The sequence below is a fragment of the Electrophorus electricus genome, chromosome 13 (assembly GCF_013358815.1).
Source record: "Electrophorus electricus isolate fEleEle1 chromosome 13, fEleEle1.pri, whole genome shotgun sequence".
Taxonomy (NCBI): domain Eukaryota; kingdom Metazoa; phylum Chordata; class Actinopteri; order Gymnotiformes; family Gymnotidae; genus Electrophorus; species Electrophorus electricus.
In genome coordinates, this window is record NC_049547.1 from 12,911,646 (window position 1) to 12,934,780 (window position 23,135).

At 37.6% G+C, this 23,135-nt stretch overlaps 1 protein-coding gene across 9 annotated transcripts in view; it reads left to right on the forward strand.

Annotated features, from left to right (window-relative positions):
- Nucleotides 1-23,135, forward strand: part of ttll5 (tubulin tyrosine ligase-like family, member 5) — a 60,436-nt gene that overhangs the window by 21,995 nt on the left and 15,306 nt on the right. For 4 of the 9 annotated variants that reach the window (XR_003411560.2, XM_027023729.2, XM_027023733.2 and 1 more), the window contains exons 16-30: nucleotides 154-195; nucleotides 3,432-3,524; nucleotides 3,763-3,854; nucleotides 4,205-4,267; nucleotides 4,705-4,737; nucleotides 5,255-5,406; nucleotides 5,485-5,725; nucleotides 8,115-8,232; nucleotides 8,790-8,939; nucleotides 9,173-9,270; nucleotides 9,416-9,561; nucleotides 10,413-11,249; nucleotides 11,361-11,542; nucleotides 15,552-15,673; nucleotides 22,671-22,848. Coding sequence is in view for 8 of the 9 variants with exons in the window: in XM_027023729.2 (XP_026879530.2) it covers nucleotides 154-195; nucleotides 3,432-3,524; nucleotides 3,763-3,854; nucleotides 4,205-4,267; nucleotides 4,705-4,737; nucleotides 5,255-5,406; nucleotides 5,485-5,725; nucleotides 8,115-8,232; nucleotides 8,790-8,939; nucleotides 9,173-9,270; nucleotides 9,416-9,561; nucleotides 10,413-11,249; nucleotides 11,361-11,542; nucleotides 15,552-15,673; nucleotides 22,671-22,848 (2,547 nt within the window). In the remaining variant the exon portion in view is untranslated. The remainder of the gene's footprint in view (nucleotides 1-153; nucleotides 196-3,431; nucleotides 3,525-3,762; nucleotides 3,855-4,204; nucleotides 4,268-4,704; nucleotides 4,738-5,254; nucleotides 5,407-5,484; nucleotides 5,726-8,114; nucleotides 8,233-8,789; nucleotides 8,940-9,172; nucleotides 9,271-9,415; nucleotides 9,562-10,412; nucleotides 11,250-11,360; nucleotides 11,543-15,551; nucleotides 15,674-22,670; nucleotides 22,849-23,135) is intronic. The other 5 variants (XM_027023730.2, XM_027023731.2, XM_027023734.2 and 2 more) reach the window with 5 other exon arrangements.

Genomic DNA, 23,135 nt, shown 5'->3' on the forward strand with positions numbered 1-23,135 from the left:
ATAGTGTTATTCATTGTAAGCTTCTGGTTCTGGTTTTGGAATATGCAGTATTGTGGTAAGCGAAAGAGAATAACAGCTGATATTTTAGCTTTTAAGGGCCACAGCTCTCTATCCCTGCCATGATGCTGTTTCTCATTGCATGTTATCTCATAGCGTCCTTTCTCTGCACAGTCTGCCCCTGCCATATCCAGAGTGGTAAGTGTTCTTTCTTCAGTGTCAAAAATAATACACTAATGGGATGCGAATTTACATTTAAAAAAAAATCTCTCTTCCTCACGATCATGCCCTGCCATGGGTAAGAAAGTGCTAAAAACAGTATGGATCAGTTGATTTGACCATTTGTTGGTGGAAATACAGTGTCTCCCACATTTTCTTTGTCTATTGACTATTGTTTCAATAATATGTAATTATAGTGGCCTAAAGAAAGTAATCCTAATCCTTTTAGATCTTTGTACATTGAGAAACTCAGTGAATAAATGAAACAGAGAGAAAGCAATAAAACACAGCCTTTATTATACTTTAGTCCCCATACAAAATATTCTGATAATAGTGATTGGATTGACAGGAAGGAAAATAAATTTAAAGTTAAATATGTTTAGACTAGTTGTTCTTTCACTTTGTAAATAATGTAAATAATGCAAAATGAAAAATATTGTGGTATATTGCTTATGTAAGTCGTGTTTGCAAAGTATTACAAATAGTGGAAGTAGTATGATGAACAGATTTGCACTGAAGTAATTCCACTATGTGTATCTCTGTAGGTGCTTTGTAATTATGTGCATTGTCCTGGAGACAGAATTGAGTAGGAATGTGATTGTATGGATTTTCTGTCCTGATGCATATAAGAAATGTATGCAAAGTGAAAAAACATGGTGCCCCTCTCTGTATTTAAAATAGACCATGTGAATCCAATTTAAAGCTAATTGATTTAGGAACATTGCTAGTTCTATAGTCCAACTTCATCTCCCTTGCATGCAATAATTCACTCCATTTTGGAAAGCACTTCTAGTTTTAACTTAAAAAAAACAAACAAATTTTTTTAGCATGTTTCTTGTCATGAGGATTTTTAGCAGCATAGCACATTTTGTCCACACTACAATATCTGGCAGTGTAGGGTGCTTACTGGATTCTGCCATATTTTCTTAGCCAAACAGATGGAGATGTGGATGGAGTAATGGGGCGTTGAGGAGTGTCTCATAAAGTGACTGACAGGAGGTCAGTGTAAACACAGACAAGCCTCCAGTCCAGAAGTCAGTTTTCCAAACAGGTTTTCTCAGGCACCTAATACACATACACTGGTGCCATTGCTAAAATAATGTTTGTTTGTTTTGTTTTTTTTAAACATGTTTTACATATTCCCCAGTTTATTTGAATTAGTAAGAAAAGGTAGTGAAATTAATGCACCTTTTAACAGATTGGTTATAGGAGGGGAGATGGGCTAAAAAAGAAACATCTGAATTGTGAATATGGTCCTTGACAAGAAAGAAATGTATTCATTGCCATGGTATATGAATAAATTTGTCAGTTAGATACATGTCATCATTGCAGAGTCATGTCCATGATAATACCTCATGCTGCAAACACTTTTTTGACCATGTAGCTTTTTCTGGTAGACAACAGGCATTCTGGTCTAAATATGCATCCATTATTTTCTGTTTGTTTTCTACTACTTTGGCTTCTACTACTTTATGAATAATGGGCCAGAGTACCAAGATGTGACTGCACTGAAACATGCATCATCACAGACATAAAATAAAGAACAAGAGGTGTCCTCAAGCAGCTCTCCCTTGTTCCTATTCATCTTTCCAACCTAAAGTACAAATGCAACCTTGCTGTGCTCAATCCGCAGTATGCAAATTAGATGAAGTTGGTAGAGGGGACTTCTAAATGTTGAGCCTGGGTGCTGAGCACTATTGGAGAAGCATGGGCAGACTGATGGTTTAGACATTTTACCAGTTCAGAATACAATATGTTTTCCTAAGAGCTAAATAAATGTTTCTGTAGCTAATATTGCGCATAGAATCTTCTGTTGCAGTGTTATCAGCATATTAATTGAGGTTATGGCATCTACTTCAATAAACAGTAAATATTTTCTGTGGCATGCTAAGCAAGTTATGAGCTGTATATACATTTCAACAAGTCTGTCCCTTTCAGTCATGAAAAATGTGTTCCCTTTGACACTTTCATTGTATTTCTTACTATGCAGAGTTTCTCAGTAGAAATAAGAGCTGTTCGGGATGTTTTTCTTTATGCATTTCTCATCTTTGAGCATTAAAAACATCACTCAGAGTGAGGTGTTGATGTTAGATTCTTCAGCCTCCTATGCATGATTCAAAGGATTTGGTGGACAATAGCTAGTCTTGCTGTAGACTTTGAATTAAAAACATCTCAATCAAACACTTTGGGATGTTTTCATGCATCACTTGGCGTGAGTTGTAGATGGTACATCTGATCACAGGACATAGTGGAAGAGACCTTATCTAGATTATAGAAGTAAAAACACCTGGATAATTCTTTAGAGACTCAGAACTTAAGGTTGCAGTAATTGTCATGGTTTAACTATACATTTCACTCTAGTCTTGAGGTCTGTTTTTAGCTTGCCTTCCAGATCTTTGATTTCAGGCCCCGTGTAAGATTACTGCTCAGTCCTTGGCTGCCATTATTGTCTGGCTCCAGTCAGACAAATTAAATGTAATCCCCATGTTATTTAAGATGACAAATGCAGACAGTGATCCTCAGGGGTCAGATGCTGGTTCTTGGCGCTTGGTCAGAAGTCCAGTCAAAACCATCACTCTCGTGTGGCAGAGCTTACCATTAGTAGGGGAAGAAGGGAGAAATGCCCAGAAGGAACGCCAAAGGACTGTAATGTAACATTTAATCTAACCAACCAAGTAGGGCATTGCAGTGAGGATTTTCTGTTTACCCCTTCCTGATTAGGTAAACCTTTACCAGTAAACTTTAAATTAGTTTTCCAAAATGTCCTCTTTTGTTAATGTAAACTCACTGATTAGTCAGGCTCCATTTCTTAAGAGAGAAACATAAATTAAAAAAAATCGATACTCAATTTATTGGTCTTCTATAGTTTTAGTAGTAGGGAAAATATCAAGATTGCATATCTTTGACTTTGGATGATTTGTTAAGATTTCTGAATCCCCTGTATGGGCTTTCTTATGTAAATATTTATATAAAATTAATAATTTGCACATTAAACAAATACTATTAATCCAATAGGTTTAGTGACATGTTAGATGGTTATTTGATCAATGTGATGCATTCAAAACACTTCACAAATCTATTACACTGCACTCATGCATATTACTCATGAATCACAGAGGAAAATTTACTTCACAAATGAGAAAATAGTTCTGTGGGTTGATCTACAGTCATTCTGGGAAAGCAGAGTGTGAATTTATTGCACTCTTTTTATCCAGAGTCAGAGACCTCTGTCTGCTACAAACACTGAAGTTGAGGAGAAAGAAAAACTAGGAGACAAGGCAGAGACTTTGGGACTGACGACAGAAGAGGTACCCTTGAAGTGGTTAAAAAAAAAAACATTCATGATTTTGTGTAATTTGAATCATATTAGTTGTGCATTTTACAATTATTGGTTTAAGTAATGTATAGATTTTTGAGAGTTCAGCTTCATTAAATATTGATCATTATTTGCTACATATTTATAATTACTGTAATTATGAGTTTGATCTGGAATTTCGTGGTCTTGGGTTTGATCAAGAACATCGTTTTCTCATCTTTCCTGGCCAGATGAAGGTCCTTAGGAGGACCCAGGAGGAGCATGAACGGAGAGGTGGATTCATCCGCATTTTCCCCACGCCACAAACCTGGGCTCTTTACAGGTTGGAGGAGCTAAAGGCAGAGCTTGTTCATGAAATGTGTTGAACGTTTTAGAGAACCAGCTAGGGTCAGGAAAAGTAAAATACCTCGAGTAAAACAAAAGATTTCACATACTTTTAAAACACCTTATTAATTCATAAAGAAAACCCATTTCAATTGTAGCAGAAAATGGTCCCCTACAGTTTTTGTTCCACTTCAGTTTTTTCATCATTTGAAAAATGTTACAGTACATTTGCTTTCCTTGTTTGCATTTGTTCATTTATAAAATATTCAGTAGTCAGCAGCTCAGATGTTTTGGGTGAGATTGGTTGTACAATGATGTTCTTCCTCTCTGCATTTGTTCCTGCCTCAGTGGTTATCTGGAATACAAGACATCTATGAACTCCATGTTGGCTAATAAACTTTTCCATGTAAGGTGAGCTTTTCCACTGTGGTTTGGAACATTTTTGAGGGCAGTATTTTAGGTTTTTAGAAGATATTTTGTCTACAGATGAATAGGTGTGAGTAATATTTAACAACATATGCACACTAGTATAAGAGTGTCAGCTTTTCCACAATGAACAGACTGTCTATGTGGCATTGTGGCTTGGGACGTTTAGTGTCAAAATATGATAAAAATTGAATAATTTGAGAATATGTCATAAAAGGCTATTATGTGCTACTCTAACTAACTAACAAAATACTTCCCAGAAGACTCTTAACATAGCACCAAGTGGTTGGGGGTCATATGATGATTATAAGAATGTGTGGATATAGACCAAGTTTATCGATCTTGTTTACGCCAGTTTTTAGAGTAACTTTTCCAGACCTGTATTTATCTTACTTGAATATCAATGGTCTTTTGATCCTCAGGCTGGGAAAAGCATCCATGACCTTACAAACCAGGTTGGCACATTAAACATCGTGTCTAAGACTTTATTTATAACAGGTAGTGCTGGTTTGTTTTTAGCATATCCTTTACTTCTGAACCCCTTGTGAATAGTTGGTAAGTTATCAGGCTATGTTTCTAAATTTTACTTAGTCATGGGGAAGCCTTGGCTAACATTTACCACTAAGATAAACCTTTGGATTATCTGATATTGGATGAAGTATTACCTTGTGTTCTTTTTACCATTCTTGTGTGATTATGGACCTGTTTATTGTTAATCTGTGGCTATTAATGATACTTACAGTATTTAGCTGACACTTTTATACAAAGTTACTTACAATTTAGAGCAATTGATGGTTTTGGGCCTTGTTGATGGGTCCAACAGTGGCAACTTGGCAGTGGTGGAGCTTGAACTTGTTTTTAGAGTAGAGTAGTAATTTAGAGTAACCTTCTGATTACTAGTCAAGTACCTCAAGTAACACTGAGCTACCACTGCCCACTAATGACCTGTAATAAACCTTTCACTTCTCACAGGAAGAAGTTGAAGGGGAATATGTCTTTGGAAATGGAGGCACTCAAGACTTGTCATGCAGTCCAATATGAGAGGAAACTGCTCTCTTTGGAGGCACGACGACAAAGACAAAGGCATTTGACTGGTCATGACACTACCGCGAGAAGGAAAGCAGGTAGAAACCTGTATATAAAAATTGTTGCAGCAGTTTACCCACTTAGAAGTGCCTAAAGCAACTCTCCTCTGTTTTTAGGTCGAGGGCCCTCACCATCCTCCCTGCACGACAGCGAGAATGAGAACGAGGACAGTAATGAGGGAGAGCAGCAAGGACTGCAGGAAAAACGAGAGCAGCAAACATCCCCGGCACGTCCGGCACACACCGCCACTCAGCCTGCTCTGAGGGAGAAGTTCCAAATGGCTCAGCATCTTCCACCTAGAATCAACAAACCCAAAGTGGACCTGCTGCACATTCTCCAGCAGGGGTGGGAGCTAAGGTGGGTGTGGACACTAGAACTGTACACTCAAGTGTTAATCTTTGATTACGTTTAGCTACTTGTTCCAGTGTGGACTGCTGGCCAAAAAAGTTTCTCTGACCGTGCTTTTCTTTTTAGTGCCATTACATTCCAAATTTTGTGTGCCTTGCAGGCTTTTTTGAGTTTTTCCGTTTGGTACTTGCTTTTACTGAGATTTTATGCAAAGACAGATTTGCAGGAGTGAATTTCTTTGTGCTTTATACTTTATTTTTCTCTATTGAGATTCATGACTAAATGATTATTTGAATGATTCAATTAAGAGAGAAACTCAACTTTGTTGTTTGCTGTGGAGCAAGAATTATGATACCCAGACAACATCTGGCCAAAAACCATTTTACCAAGCAGTTCTTGATGAGGACCATCATCCTGTATATTGCCAAATTACATCCCACAGATATCAGTAGACCTTGAAAATAACTTTGACATTTCAGTATCAATAAATAAATAGTTGAAATGTAGTATAGAGTATAACAATGCAAGGTTAGAGATGCATAATGGTATATAATAATGTTTAATTTACACAAAATAAAACAAGTTGTTCTTTACTTAATCTGTAATGGATGTTCAAATTTATGTGTGTTATTTAGGGAAAAAAATGCTGCCACGGATTCCTAATGACATTTAAATTATTTAAAACCATGGTAGCTGTTGAGGTTAGGTTAAATAAATAATGTAGTCTGTGAAGACCAGAGGCTCCAGACTTTAAACGGATACTCCTCCTTCTTGGCTGGCTACATCAAATGCTTGCGGAATATGTTAGTCTTTGTTGTCTAGTAATATAGAATATGTATCTTATCCTGGAATGTGTGCTGGAATACACTGCCTGAATCTGCTTCTTTCTCATCTTATTGACCAGTGGTCTTGCGTTTTGCCACTAGAAATAGTGCAGAATGACTGAGTAAAAATGTAAAAAAACTAAAAACAATCTGACTGCACTGCAGATAAACACACTAGACTTGTCAATAGACTCAGTTCAGCATGGATGGTCAGTAAGAACTATTCTAAGGGCTCTTATGAGAGGTAATGTGAGGAAACTCTCAGCAGAAAGGCCAAGAATGTTTAGAACAAAACTAGCAGTGCTGTGGTGTCCTCTTCATCTACTGCTGTAGCTTGTTTTCTGTGTCTCCTTTTGCATGACTCCTCAGTGTCTGCCACATTCACACAGGAAGTGGATCCTTTCTCAGCCAACCAATTCTGCAGGTCAACTCTGACCTCCATGCAGAGGTTCTGGCTCTGATTTGGTTGCCCAGTTGCTGGAGTCAGACTGTCTTTCCTTTGTTTAACATTTCACTGGATTCTGGAAAGACTTAAAACACATTCACTCCCTCTTCACGTTATGCAATAGCCCTACAAAAATATTTAGACCTGTTCTTTTTATACAGTGACAATAATGAATATTACATACTCCTGTCTAAAGTGTAACAAAGACACCAGTCTACCCTTGACTTATAAAGCGTGTCAGAAATGGAATTTGAGTAGGGGATTATAATGACAAGTCTGAGTTTGTAGAAATTCCTAGATGCTTGCCAGGACTGAAAAGGGACCTAGGCAATTAGAGTACAGTATATCATTGTTTTTGTTTGACAACTTTTTCCAAAACATTTTTCCATTGCATTATGATCCCACTGCCCACCCCAAGTTCTTTCAGGACAACCAAAGAGTTCATCAGTGTTGAAAGTCTATTTTCCTCCTAAAAATGACATCAGTGAAAACTTGGATGGCATTGACACATGCCACTGTTTGTTATATCTGTTTTGCCAGATCTCTAAAAACAAATAAGATGTATATTAGTTAAGTTGTGTTTAAGATTTCTAGTTACAAAAAATGTGTGTTGGGGTTGTCTTAAGACACGGACACCCTACATGACTTTCAAAGTTGTCAGACTTTCAAAGTTGTATGTTGGTTGTTATTTGCACACTACATGACTTATCGGTGACATGGGCCAACGCACTGCAGTGGGTAGTATGTATGGATGGATGAATGCTAGCCTTACAGCCTTACTTACATTGACTTGCCATGCTATGCATGTCAATGTTGTACAACCCCTCCCCCAGGTTTCCCCTCTCACTCTAGATCTTGTGTTATCATTGGTTGTAGCTCAATATCGTGCTCACTACCAGTCATAACCTGGTTGCAGCATCTTCAAAAGCTGTCGGCAAGTGGAAAATCAGGGTGAAGATCATATAGTTTTAACTCAGCATTAGTGTCTATATTGCTTTCCTTTCTTTCACTGTACTTACTCTTTACATTGTTTCCCGTTATGTTCTACAGTTCTGTAATTTTGAGTCATCATCGCGTTTGTCTTTACCTCTATCCATAACAGTCTTTCCTCCACCCATCACTTTTGCAGTAAGGTGCAGGCCCGGATGGCCTTCTCCACCTACCTTCATTGGGTCCAGATGAGGCTGCTTGCAGAGAGCAGGGCAAACACTACCTCTGCCTGGCCAGAGAAGGACAATGACCAAATGGTAGAGCATTTTGTTTTATTAGTAGCTTCATGTAATATATTGTCATAGGTATTATGAAATATATAGATTATAGCCATTTGTTAGTATGTTTGAGATGCATAAAACATTAGCTTTTAAACAAATGGATCTGAGCGTTTTCCAATAATATAGCCCAAAATTGCTTAAATTAATTTGCAGACTGTACCAATATTTTGCAAAAAGGCAAACCTTTGCTTAATCTATAATGTAAAATTATCTATAAAATATCTCTGGGTCTCTTCAAATGTGCATCATGGTTATCTTTAATTCCATCTTTAGTTCACTAACAATAATAGCCATTATTTAAAGCCTTCTGCTCATGATAAATATTGTACAATGAGGTCTGTGATTCAGGTAGTGGAAAATCCACTACATCACTGAAGGAAAACAACAACACCACATAAATGGACCTGTGTGGAAGCCATTCTTTGTCTCAGTATGAGAATATAGAAGGCTAGGAGGTATCTCCATTGGCATGGATGTACATCCATTGACTGATCTGAATTTGTGCATGCATCACCCAACTCTCCGTCATCCAGCAGGACTTGGTAATGCGCTTCCTGAAGAGGGCTGCCAGTAACTTGCAGCAGGACATACGTGTGGTGCTACCCAGCCATCAGCTTTCCCTGCCTGACCGCCGTCGTATATTGTCCCATCAGCTGGGGGAGTTCATTCACTGCTATAACAAGGTTATTTATGCTTCTAACATCAAGATTGGTTTAGGTACCAAGTAAACCACCATTAGCAGTGTTATGCTTACCTGGCCTGACATCTATATGCCATAGATGGCAAATTGTGTGGAGTGATTAATAATCTTGTGGCCTGATGAGGCATATTCTTAGCTAAATAAAAATGATGAAAATGCTAATTGGTATCATTTTTCTCTAAGTGACCTAACTGCATTCATATTTGACATACTTAGGAGACTGAGCAAATGATGAAATATTTGGAGAAGATTAAAGATGATGATGATGGATGCATCAATCCAAATGTGTTTCAGGAGTTTATTCTGGAAGCAAGGTTGGCATGCTAAGTATAGCTAAATATCTCTTTCTGTTTAATGTACTGATTTCTGTTTTGCAAGCATGATTTGAACACCTTAGTTTTGCATAAATGTGATTTGCGGTTTTCATGCTTTGTTTGTTGTGTCTTGCCTTGTTCAAAGTGAGAATGATCTAGAAGACGTTCTTACTTTCTACACACACAAGAACAAGTCTTCTAGTGTGTTTTTGGGGACCAAATGCCAGAGTTCCAAGGCTAATGGCAATCAAGAAGACAGTAATGGCACAGGGGAGCTAGCAAAACACAACAGTAAGAAAATTTGTTTTTGTTATACATAATAGAAATGTTTTGTTTGTTATTTTATAACAGTATATAATCTAATATGACTATGTTAAGGTTGGTAATGGCAAACCTAATGGTAATAGTAAATTTTATTATTTTATTTTATTATTGTTGAAACATTTAAACTTTTTGTCAGATATGAGCACAGCTTACAAAAATTGAATGACAAAGTGCTGAGAATAACCTTTTTAAGATCACAAATAAGATTTAATTTATTCAGTCATTGATTATAATTACTTCAGCAGTTCCAACACACTTACTATTTCCTAACTTAAGACTGTGCATGTCATTAAAAAACAAAAACAAAAAAAACTTGGGAGGGTTTCTGCGTGCTCAGCTGTCTAAGGTTATGGCTTATCCTGCCCTGCAACAGCTGTCTGTGGCCAGGAGTCTAGGACAGCATACCTGACCCTGCTGTCTGGGTGAGATAGATGGCCTTGTTTCTGTTGATTAGTGTGATGCTAGCCAGTTGCAAGCAGGTATATGTTGTATCATGTATTCACAGTTGGGTGGTTAGCACTGTCCTCTTTGAATGTTCAGCTGTCCTGTAATGGCAGCTTGAAAATATGCACTGGCACAATTCATGTATTTCAGAGAACAAATGTGTTACCCCTCAGCCTCCCAGACAGGTAGCTATTGTGCAGATCTAGCTAATGGGTTGGAATTGGCAACAATTAAATCACAAGGGAAAGAATAGTTAAAGTTAAAAAATCCTACAAAGTCTGGTTTTGTCTTAGGAAGATAAGTGTTTGTAAGACTTTTAATAATAAATATCCAAAGATAATGGGGCTTATCTGTCACTTTTTTTTTTTAATTAGCTCTTTCAAATGCCAAAGAGAACTCTGGAGCATCAGAATCCTCAGAGATTGCTTCCAAGGCCAGTCAAGCAAAAAATGAAGAAACCCAAGAGTGTGTGACCAAACAAGAAGACAGCAAAACAGCATTAACTCTTAATATGATCAACCATAGTAACACTATCCGAAGCAAAAATAACAAATACAGTATATTAAGTCATGGTGGCTTTAGAAAAAACAAAACCCAAAGAGGAGGTTCAGTAATTGAAATCCAACCTCAAGCCTTCTTTTCATCTGAGGTTCAAAACAGTAAGAGCAAAATGAGAAGAATTACAGAAGAAGACCTTTGGAGTAACAAACCCCACCCTCCTGTTGTTGGAAATGGAAAAGCCCTGTCAAAAATATTCAAAGTTGGCTTAGCACAGCCTGAAGTAGGAAGCTGCAACACCCAAGCCAATGTCTTGGGTTCCCAGCATGCTTCATGTCATCCTGTAGCTGTAGACTGTGAGCATATTCATCTGCAGCACTGCTTTCCACCATCAGTGTTAGAGCCCCAACCCCAAGCTCAGCCCCCACCCTATGTCCAGCCTCCCCCACACCCACATGCTGAACCCCAAAGCAAACCACATCCCAGTGGATCTTCTTCATCCACCAATCCCGTTCAACCTTCACACGTCATGTGGGCCTCGTCAAATCTTAGATCCACTGGATCAGCGGCTACTGCTGAAGTGCTGCAGCGTGTCCACTATTCCCATTCAGCACAGCCCTCCGCTAATGGTGCCGTCATAGCGGGAACGTCCAATTCTAGTCAGATAAACATCCACAGTCAGAAACTCTCACGGCCTTCCTCGGCAGGGCAAGGTAACTCGACTTTCTCGTAACTTAATTATAGTTTCTTAGAAGACCTTATCTAATAAATAATTCTTAAACATTCAGATTTTTGACATTCTGTATGCTTTGCTTTTCCTGCAGTGAGTCAAAAGGCTACTAAACCCAGACCTGGTTCTGCAGGAATGATTAAAGAGCAGAATTCGCTGTCAGCCCAGGCCCAGTCTAATCAACAGGCTATTGTGTCTGCCTTAAAGACACTTGTAGAGAAGCAAGCAGCTCGACAGCACAACACTTCCAGCCACATTAGCTTACTTACAGAACATGTGAGTGCCCAGTCAACACCAGATCCTACCTGCTGTTCTCTTTTCAAAGATTTTGCATAGATTGCTTTTCTGAATATTCAACAGGGTACTTCAGAGTGCACAGTGATGCCTTTTTTCCACACTCTAAAAACCTTATGGACTAATCTGTTCACCTTAAGCCTGTCATCTTCTGTATTTTAAGCAGCAATTAGCAAAATATTAAAAGATTAGGGCATAGAACTATTACTTGTGATACTGAAGACTTATAATACAGCAGTATGTAGTGTGGCAACATTTGTGAAAACCTATAGCCATTTCTTCAAAGACATTAGAAATAATTATTAATGTTTTTTTTTTGGCTGTTGAAAAAACTCTGGGCTGTGTGTACAGCACATCAATTATCTTTAATACTGTAATGAATTACCATATTACCACACACTCATCATTCTACTTTAACGTATTAGCATTTGATATACAATATATTTGTGCGTGTGTGTTCTGTGTTTGTTTGGAATTAAATACTGTAATGCTTTGTAGAATGAGAGCAAGAGTCACATGTAGTACATAGTATGATGGTTGTTAGAGTTGGTGGGGATTGAAGTTTATAGCTTCGTGTGAGGTCTCATTATCGGACGCTCCACAGGGGAGGTGCTTTGTGTTGATATTTAAAAGGCAGGCAGATATTTTTGTTCTTGAGTAATTCATGCTTATAAATAGAAGAATGTTACAAATTGGCACCAAGTACGGGAGTGAAAACTACCTTTTTGTCTTTCTATCATTTCTTCCCTGAAGGTTTTGGGTGAGAAACTCAGTGGTTCAGCTCCTTTCTACTGCCCTCTTTCTCCTCTTTGTAATGTCACAAGACCACACAGACAGTAAATTTAAGCCTTCTCTGCTCCTCAACTCTAATGTATACTGTTACATTAGAAGGTGATTGCTTTGTTTATCATGGAAAGTTCATTCAAGTCATGGAGAAGACCTCACTTTCCAGCATACAGTTTCATGGGTTGCACAAACTCATGAACATATTTATGCATTGCTTTCTTCTGTGTTTGGAATGAGATTAAATTACTTGAACTTGGTAATGCTTTATGGACTGTGAGTATAGAGTGACTTACACATAACAACAGAAAAAAAATGCCAGGGCAGAAAACCTCCAAAACACAAATGCATTCTAAAAACACAAGCAAATCTTAATTAATGCATTAGGTCAGCTAGTCCCAAACCTTTGGATGCAATTTTGGGATCAGGGTTTTAAAAAAAATGTTTTATTGTGAGCTAATGCAGGTCCTGGTGTCATCACTATCAAATAGTAAAATCTTTATCTTTCTATTTGTCATATTATTTCTTATGATATTTAGGATTCCTATTTAATTTTGTCCATATAATCATTATATTTATCATCATAATTAGCACTCTGTATTACTCTGACTATCATTTCTAGTGAAATATTATTCCTATCAATTGTGTGCCATGTATCTAAACTTATAAATCATCTGTATTCCATTACCATAAGTATTGATAAATTATTTCACTTGCTGCATTCAGTGACCAACATCTTAATGCCTGTATATGCAGTAATCTCCTGACATGCATATTGGTTTACTACATTTGCTGTACAGTAACCCCTGAAATCAATTAGCACTCTGACATATACATTACAGAAGAAGCATAAATGGAATAAATATAAATGCTGCTCTCTGTGAGAACAGGACTTAAACTGTCATAGTAGCCTCAAAGTACCTCTTGTGACCTCAGGAAGGAGGGCAAGTGCAACATGATAGCCATCTTGAAGTAACCTTTCAGCTTTAACATGCATCATTAGCACACATGCCCGATGCAGCCCAGAATAATAACATTTGAGTCTCACCTCGGATCATTTAGCCTCAAATATAGAAGCTGCATGACGCACAAATATTCACATTAGAAAAGCTTAATGCCATTTTGCGTGATATTCTTTCTACCCTGGAGAATTGAGACAGTAAGATATCTCATTCATCCACCATGAACTCTTTATAGCTGGAATAACAGCATAGTTTCACTGACAGGTCTTGTAAATGTGTCTATTCTACACCAAATGGATAATTTGCTGATGTATTTTTTAGGTCTTTGGTCAAGAAAGCACGAGTCATATAAAATGAACATTTAGGGTTTTGGAAAAAGGACATACTTTGCATATCTGACTTAGGTCTAGCATCATATGTTTAACTTTTCAATGAAAATATCGCTTGGGGATGATCAACTTCTAAGGCATGTGATGTTTGTAATGTGGCTGAGATATGACTGCAATTTCCTCTAGCTTATGTTGGAGACGTACTGTGGAGTGGTGTTTGACCCACACAGAGACTTAATCCAAATACAGAAATTGTGTGTGTGTGTGCACAGGGTGCAGGAAAACAGTATGATTCGGTAAGATTCAATAAGGTTTTAATGCCTGGCAAAATTGTAAACAATGGGAAAAATATTTGATAAACCTATATGGAACTTAATATATTTTTAAGCCTTTCTAGCTATGTTTTAAATTATACTATGCATCATGAAATACATTGTTGATTTTTATTTATTTATTTTTTTTATCAAGGAGTATGACTAAGCAACAAAAGCAAGCTTATTTTAAAAAACAGAAAACATTAGAAAAACAGTAATATTGGACAAGATTTGAAGCATCCTCCATTGAGGGAAAAAACAAGGCAAGGAAAAATTCCTGGCCTAACAAATGTCACTGGCTGTTTTAGTCACTGGCTTTCATATCTGTAGACAAGGGCTGATGGATCTCAGACAAATATGTTGTAAAGTTAGGAGATAAAATCCTTCACCGAAACCTGGGGAAGCTCTAAAGGCCTGGCTGTGTTATGTCAGATCTTGCATTAATTTAAACACCTGTCGCTGAGGAATGTTTGACATTTCCCTTTCTCTGTCGTAACAAACATGCTGTTCACCTGCCTACAAACTCTGGGGGACCATAAATAGCCCTGTCAGCTTCAAAGGAAAAAAGTGCTGAAAATCTTGTAAAAATGCAGCATATGCTTACAAAAAAAGGTAATCCATTCAGTTCGCTTAATTACTTGAGTTTATTGCACACCTTTCCCCATGTTTCGTTCCAGTGATTTTGATGATGCTAGGTTTGGTTACATTCTATGTATTATTGATTAGATACAAAGAAGTGTGTAATTATATCCTCCTCTCTTAGTGCTGTGTGGTAGGCTCAGGTTTACAGATAACTAACATTAATTCTTTTGTTTCTGCATTATATAATGCTAAACATAAAGTGAAATTCAGCTTTGAATGCGTGTTTTGCAAATCTATATATGTTGGATACTCAACACATCTTGATTCACAACCGATTTTTATAATTCTCACCCAGATTGCTAATCTTCCTCAGTCATTTCTACATGGATCCAGTGCAAGCTCCCTTAGTTGTTTAATCCACCTTGAAACCTTTTTAGCTGGAATAACAGCATATTTTCACTGACAGATGTTCTAAATGTGTCTATTCTAGACTAAATGGATAATTTGCTGATGATGTATTTTTATGTCTTTGGTCAAAAGAGCACGAGATAAATAAAATGAAAGGTTAGGGACCTGGAAAAGGAGCTGGCATTCCCCACACTTTGCAGTGAGCCATATCATTGATACCACTGTAAGCTTTCTCAGGTTAAAAAAGTAACTGGACCTGAAAAAAGTTAAACCTCTTTACTTCAAAAGGGCCAAGGCTTATAATGAGATGGTTTGGTTCTAGAAATGTGTGTCACTGTTTTGGCTTGTGGCCCCTGTCATGACGATAAACTGTATTGGAAGGAATTTAGCGCCTGTTCCATTTGATGTGTACCACCACATAGCCATATTAAATCTGCTTCACACAGTTGTTCAGATCCAGGCATCAGAATATAACATGGGTTTCTAGTAGGGTACATTTCTTCCATGCTTTTTGTTTTTAAGTGCAATGCACTTGGGTTTCAAATGACATGTATGATCTTTTTTTAAATTTTGATTTATTATATTTTTTGCAATTATTTTGACCTTTCCATAGTTGACCAATCTCAACCTGGCCAATGGAGTTTTCAGCAGAGGGGGACTCATTCTGAACCCAGGGTGCCAACCTGGAGCAGCGAGATCTATGCACACCAACACCAGGCTCTCTGGCGCTGTAGGGTAATTAAACATACCTTTGTGTGCCCAAATGCACACACATACAAACACATTCTCATACACAGGTTTGTTTGGATTAACAAAGGGCATTATTTGAACCAGTGTTGCAAGGCTGACATCATAGTATATTAAGTCAGAAACTGTTTCATAACGTTTCTCTTAAAAGTTTGTGAAAACAAGCATGAAGCACCATGTGGCACAGCATTGTAATGAAGCATTACTTTAATGTTGTTTTTTGGTGCTTTTGTAGTACATTTCTGTATTTTGACTATTACAACTACATTCATTTTTTGGACTAATATGCTTGCATGTTAAGAAAGGGTAAGTGTTACAGATTAGCTCTAGCATGTCTTTTCTGTGCCATGGTAAATGCTGGAATTGGAGTCAAAGGATTGTGTGATTACATAATGTCTTTATTCTTGCTTTAATATTACAACCCCTGGAATACCACAAATTCCTCTAACATTTATGGTCCTGTCTTAGTGGTATATTACACTTCCTCCTCCTACCTTTTTCTGAGTGAGACAGACTTGCAATCACCTGTTTCTCCCTTCAATCAAATGACTCTGAAAATAATATAAGCTTGATAATAATATAAGATCCTGTGCATATTACATACACACTGACTAAAATGCTTCACTGATGGGACACATTAGCATTCTGTAGGCATTCTCAGCCTAATCTTCTCACAACAATTTTATAGGTGCTTAGTTTGTGTTGGCCAAATCAGTCACAGCCAGTAAAACTTAAAGGCTAGTTTAATGGTCTCTGAAGAAGCTTTAAAGACAGCTGGGAGTGTATAATTTGGTGGAAAATAAAATATTTAAACTGTAGCATTTCCAGACTTCTAGGGATAGTTAATTACCACCTCTTTGAAATTTGAGATTCTTTTATACATTAAAGAAAGTATGCATGTTTTGGTCTAGTTTTTGAGGGAAAGACAAGTTGAATAAGAAGCGCTCCCTTATCTGTCTTTCTTTCTATAAGAGTGTTTGTACATGAGGTTATTAATATTGGCTATAGCAGAAAGCTTTGTGGCAAGGCCTAAAATAAAAGATTGCTCTCTCATGAGCACTTTGTCAAAAATGCCTCCTGCAATCACTTTGTCTTTCTGACCTGTGTCATCTCAGCAGGGGAATAACTGAGAGGAATATAATTATAATGGCAGTAAAAAAAGCTTTAAAAACACAGAGCTTATCATGAAAGTAGAAGTTTAAACCACAATTTTTTTTTTTTATACTTTCGACCAATCATATTACACACTTTGTAAATTGTTTTTTAAGGTTAAAACTGTTCATAGGCTGTTCATCAGCCCATGATTTAAAAGACTTTACAAAGTTCAGAGTGCTATGTACAGGAAGGGTTAAAAACATGATTTTCTTCAGTATTTTCGCAATGATACCTGAATGTCTTTGGCTCTCATCTACTCCTCTATTTTTCTGGTCCAACCCTTCCTTAAGTACGGAACTGTCAAGGAATTCTTGGAATATATTGACTCTTTCTTTTTCTTTCTTTTTCTTTCTTTCTTTCTTTCTTTCTTAGAAATAAAGGAAAAACATGTAGAATTTATAATCTAGAATTTATAATACTTAAAATAGACTTAATTCTAATCACTATGCTAGTTTATACAGTGATTCAACTCCTTGAATCCTGGCCATTGTTGCAGTTAGTTATTGATAATTAAAGTTGCTGGTGATGAACACTAAGAGAATTTAGTCCTTTCACCAAACTGCATTGGCAGTTGGTCCTTGTTTGTAATTGAAGGTTCATTTGTGGCCTGAACGTGGTATCCCTTTCGTACAGCAACTGCATGGAACTTTCCATTGGCTGCTATATGCTGTTCACCAAACCAAATTAAATTAAACCAAATCAAGCTGTTATTCCTTGCCTTGTATGTGACTCAAAAATGCTGAAAAATCCCAAACCCTCATTATTGTAACACCTAATTAGGGTTTTATTTTGCCTGATTGTTTTGTCTGTAACACTGTCTTTAATGTTTGCTTCCCTGAGCTCTCCTTCCATGTCCTGCATCTTGGGACCAGTAGTATGTGCCAAACATGCTGAAGCGGTTAAGCATACTGGCTTTTTAAGAAGCCAAGGGGGTGAGGCGTGATGCCTTTCAAAGAGTTGGGGCCTTTGAAGTTGCTCTAGCCAGGAGCTGCCAGGTATGCTGTATCAGCACTTCCAAACCAATTCCCACTCCAAGGTTTTTTTATTTTTAATTTTTTTTTATTTTAGTTTTTATTATTATTATTATTATTATTATTATTAAAACTGCCATTGCCTTAAAACACTTATGGATATACCATTAATTTGTACCTGCTAACCCCTAAACATACAGCAACATTGAGTCATATAAGAAACTGTATGGCCCTCTCGTACTGCTACCATTTGGTTTGATTTAGTGATTCATCCCAATTTTGTTAAATACTGATGCAAGACCTGCCACTGAACTTTTAAAAATAATCTAACAGCAGAATATATGAATTGTATTTGGGCATTATTTTATTAGATTTATTAGAACAGCAAGTGTGTGGCAAACATTGTAAATGACAATGTTTCATAAGTCTGTAAAATATTTTGGTAATTTTAGCCACTCTTGGATGGGTGCTCAGGCTGCCTCTGCTCTTGGCTTAGGTGGAGATTCATTTCCAGTAAGTTATTGGGTACAACTTGCAAACAGTAATAATAGACGGGGTTTAGGATCATAATGGAATGTCATAATTATTGGATATTTAGGTTTTGGAGTACAGCTGGAGGAATGTGGAGCCCAGCAGAGGGGATAATGCTGATTTGACTTTCTGCTTTACCTTGGCATCTTACAAAGCTGTAGTACTCAGTTCGTTTCCTCCCTGTAGATTAGCATAAAAACTCCAGGCTTTTATTCCTACAGATTCCTGCTCACATTGTCATTGTAGACTGCTGTTTTAGTCACAGTAAACTATGTCAATATGTGAAGGCTTTTATCAGACACAAAGTAAAAATGAATTACTGCATGCCTTTTTAATTTTCAATTCAGTTAATATACCATATCTATCTTTCAGTGTACATGAATGAATGAATGAATGAATGAATGAATGTGGGAGATTTTCCCTTGGGGGGAAAATTTGCCTCAGACTAACAGGTTTGGAATGCCTGACACTAATAGTTTTTAAAAGTATTAGCATCCCCCTAAAGCAGAAACACATCTCTCAATTGTATTTCTCAGTTGTGCTTGTAAAAGAAAATATTTGAAGGTCCTGAAAGCACAGCAGGACACTAGTACTCCAGTGCTACATTAACTGCAGAACTACTGTAATGTTCCATTGGAGTAACTAAATTGGGTAAATTTTAAATACATTTGCACTATCAATTTAAATCATTGATATTCACACATTGAGTCTGACCTTTTGTAATAAGATACATTTAAAAACCTCCTAAAATCATGGAATCGTGTTGGAATTAAAACATAAGAGATAAAGTAATTTGATTACATATCCATTGTAAGAGCATCTGAAACCCTAGAACATGTGTGCCCATCTTTGGTCTGGAGTTTGGTTCTAACCTTAATCTAATGCAACATATCAAGATAATCAAGGCCCTCAGTAGAATCTGAATATTAGAGACCATTGTGTTGGATCTGTGCTCTGCTGGGTGGGAGATCTCTTAGACTGGCATTGGGTAGTCCTGTCATGAAAAATGTTAGGGACCAAAATTAATAGGTGATTTTACAGAAAAAAAAAAAAAAAAAAGAATAAAAATGTGGACGATGAGAAGCATAGCATCTTCCATTAAATGAAAAGTTTTTTCTTTAGCTTAATTGGAACCACATGGAGGGCTGTGCATGGGGCTCTTCTATGAGGTTCTGTTGTGAGAAAATCCACCCTGGAATAACAGTGGTGTGTAAATGAGTCGACACCCAAAGCACGGCACATTGGCAGTTTGGCTGGGCTGAGGTGCCTCACTTCACCTAGCCTAAGCTACCTTACTGTAGAGACACATGCGTGCGCACACAGACACCTTTCACCAGTTTGTCTTTTAACCTGGTGATTCTTAGCACATTTCATTTAAATTGGTTTTGCTTGCATTCTGAATTACAGTGTTGATTTTGTACTTAGATGGTGAAAAAGAAACTCAAAGTGAATATTGCAAACTGATCCTTATTGTGTGTGTGATGTTGCTCTTACCGCTGACCTTCTGGTCCCTTCCATTCCCAGTGAAGCACCCCTTCTGGCTAGGCAGTTATTAGCACTAAATTCAATGTCGTATAACCCTCTGCTGGCCATCCATCCACAGTGTACTGATGTTAGCCACATTGACCAGCTTTGAGGTATTACTCCAGGGCTGTGGAACGATGCTACATGATTTAATTTCCTTGAGCATACCCTTTCCACATATTTAGCTGTGTATAAGAATAATACTTTGCATGTGCATGACTAGCATAGTAGTTATTGCTCGTATCAGCATGTTTTGGTACAATAAACAAAGTTTCCACATGACTGTGAGTAATCCGTTTCAGAGGTGAGCTGTAGTTTTGGCCCAAACACATGTGCGCCCTCCCACCAATAATAATGTAGTTTTGTTGCAGTCTGTTTATTATCAATTTGCATTTGCTGCCAAAGTTATTTAGTTCTATGACTGGAGCTTAACTAAGTGGAGAGGTAGTTTGGAGAATTAAAAGAATACTAAACATAGGACTAAAAGTTCTCTGTGCTTGTGATGTTCTTCAAATAATTATGTAAAGACATTCTGACTGATGGGCTGCTCTTTTTTCACTGCTGAAGTATTGAATTTGTTCACTGGGGCCTGCTCTAACACCCTGTAGTCATGAAAATGAACAAAAAGGCAAAGAGCTGCAATAGGCAGGGCTCATATGAATGCTAATTGGGTTACAAATGCGTGAAGCCATTCAAAAGTTATTTTTCTGGGTCTTTTAACTGGTGATGGTGATGGTATGTGATGAGTTGAGCACAGGACTGTGAGATGTAATGTGTTCTGCATGACTGATGTTTATCACAGATCCTCATGCTTCTGTAATACCAGCACTCTGGAGACTCCAGGTGGTGGGGTCAGAATTGTTTATAAATTTGAATTTAGCTAAATGATCCAGTATACATCAATTCACACATTACACAAGTACAGGTGCTCCATGTTTGAAATGCTTTGATTAATTGAGGATGTTTGTCACATATAACTTGGTTGTCAGTGTTAGGTCATTGTAAAGTCATGGCCAAATGTTTTGAGACTAGCACAAATTTTGGTTTTCACAAAGTTTGCTGCTTCAGTTTTTATGGTGGCAATGTGCATTAACTCTAGATTGTGAAGAGTGATCACATGAATTGCAATTAATAGCAAAGTCATTCCTTGCCATGAAAATTAACTTAAACACAAAAATGATTGCATTCTAGCCATTGCATTTCAGCCCTGCCTCAAAATGGCCTGCTAACATCACTTCAGTGATCTCGTTAGGTCAGGAGAAAGTGTTAATGAGGACAAGGCAGCTGATTTTCAACCATTTATCAGATCAAGAACTTCAAGAAGAGAGGTTCAATTGCAGTGAAGGCGGCTTCAGGGCACTGAGGAAAGTCAAACAAGCGCCAGGATCGTCTCTTAAAGAGGATGCAGCTACGGGATCCGGTCAACACCAGTGAAGAGCTTGATCAGGAATGGCAGAAGGAAGGTGTGATTGCATCTACATACACAGTGAGGTGAATGCTTTTGGGGGATGGCTTGGTGTCAGGAAGGGAAGCAAAGAAGCCACTTCTCTCCAAGAAAAACATCAAGGACAGACTGAATTCTGCAGGAAGTATAGGGATTGGACTGCAGAGGACTGGGGTAAAGTTATTTTCTCTGATATACCCCTTTAGACGGTTTGGGACATCTGGACAAACGATCATCTGGAGAAGAAAAGGTGAGCACCTACCATGAGTCCTGTGTCATACCAACAGAGCATCCTTAGACCATTCATGTGTGGGGTTGTTTTGCATCCAAAATTTTGCCCAAGAACACTTCCATGAATAAGGAATGGTATCAAAACATCCTCGAAAAGCAACTTCTCCCAAGGATCCAGGAGCAATTTGGTGAGGAACAGTGCTTTTTCCAGCATGACAGGGCACCAATTCACAAGGCAAAAGTGATAACCAAGTGGCTCGGTGAACAAAACATTGAAATTTTGGGTCCAGGACCAGAAACTCCCCAGATCTCAATCCCATTGACAACCTGTGGTCAATCCTCAAAAAGAGGGTGGACAAACAAATACACAGAAACTATGATCAACTCCAAGCTCTGATTAGGCAAGAATGGGTTGCCATCAGTCAAGATTTTGCCCAGAAGCTGCTATCCAGCATGCCAAAGCGAATTGCAGAAGTCTTAAAAAAGAAGGATCAGCACTCTAAATATTACGTCCTTGCTTAAACTGGATGTAGTTGTCAATAAAAAGTTTTAAAAATTATGCTTATAATTGTACTTCACTATACCATATAAACATCTAACAAAAGGATCTTAAAAAACTGAGGCAGTAAACTTTGTGAAAACCAAAATTTGTCAGTCTCAAAACCTTTGGCCACGACTATAGATATCTTATAGCACAAGCAATTCCTAATGACAGTTTAGTATACACAGATTAATTATAGTCCTTGACTCAATAATCCTCTAAATCCATTTTAATGAATAATTGTTTTCACTGAGGTGACCAAATGCAATTGATGAACCTGGGAAATCACAACGTTTCCATGGGAGACAATTTTACATCTGTCTGTTTTGCTAGAGTATCTATTCAAATTTAGAGTGAATTTGGTGGAGGGGAAAGGACTATGTATTAAATCATTTTGATACAATTATTGTAGCATTTATATTAAACTGGTCTCACCCCAGTGGCTGAAGGTAGTTCCACTGCAGAATTGAATACAAACCACATTGATTTAATGCCAGGGTTAATAGCCTGCCTTTGCTACCTGGTGATGTGATTAATGAAACATAAAGACTCTCTCCTGTTTCTCCCCATCCCCTCTTGCTGCTGCAGTCCCAGGTGTGAGGCTGTGAATGCTGCACATTGTCAGACTGCCTGTAACCGGGCCACGGAAGCAGGGCTGCAGCAAAACTTTCAGCCTACGATAGGCAGCTATCAGCTCCAGTTTGCCATCCAGCAGCAGAAACTACAGTCCATGCAGCTACTGGACCAGAGCCGCACACGTCATCAGGTCAGTACTGTAATGCTAGTAGTTTTATAGCCAATGGCAAAATAATATACATGGGCCAGAATAAGTATTAAATAGATATTATTTGATCCAACATATCACAAACAGTTCTTTGTGACAGATCTGGTGTAAAATAATAGTTTTACTCCAGATTGTGATAACTGAGCAGATTTTGGTTTGTATTTTAACATTTTTGATTTGCTTAGTATAATGAGGTCTTATGGTTAATAATGTGAATAATTGTTTCCATGCTGTAATGGTCATGCAGGTTTTGTACCTGTTTTGTTAAA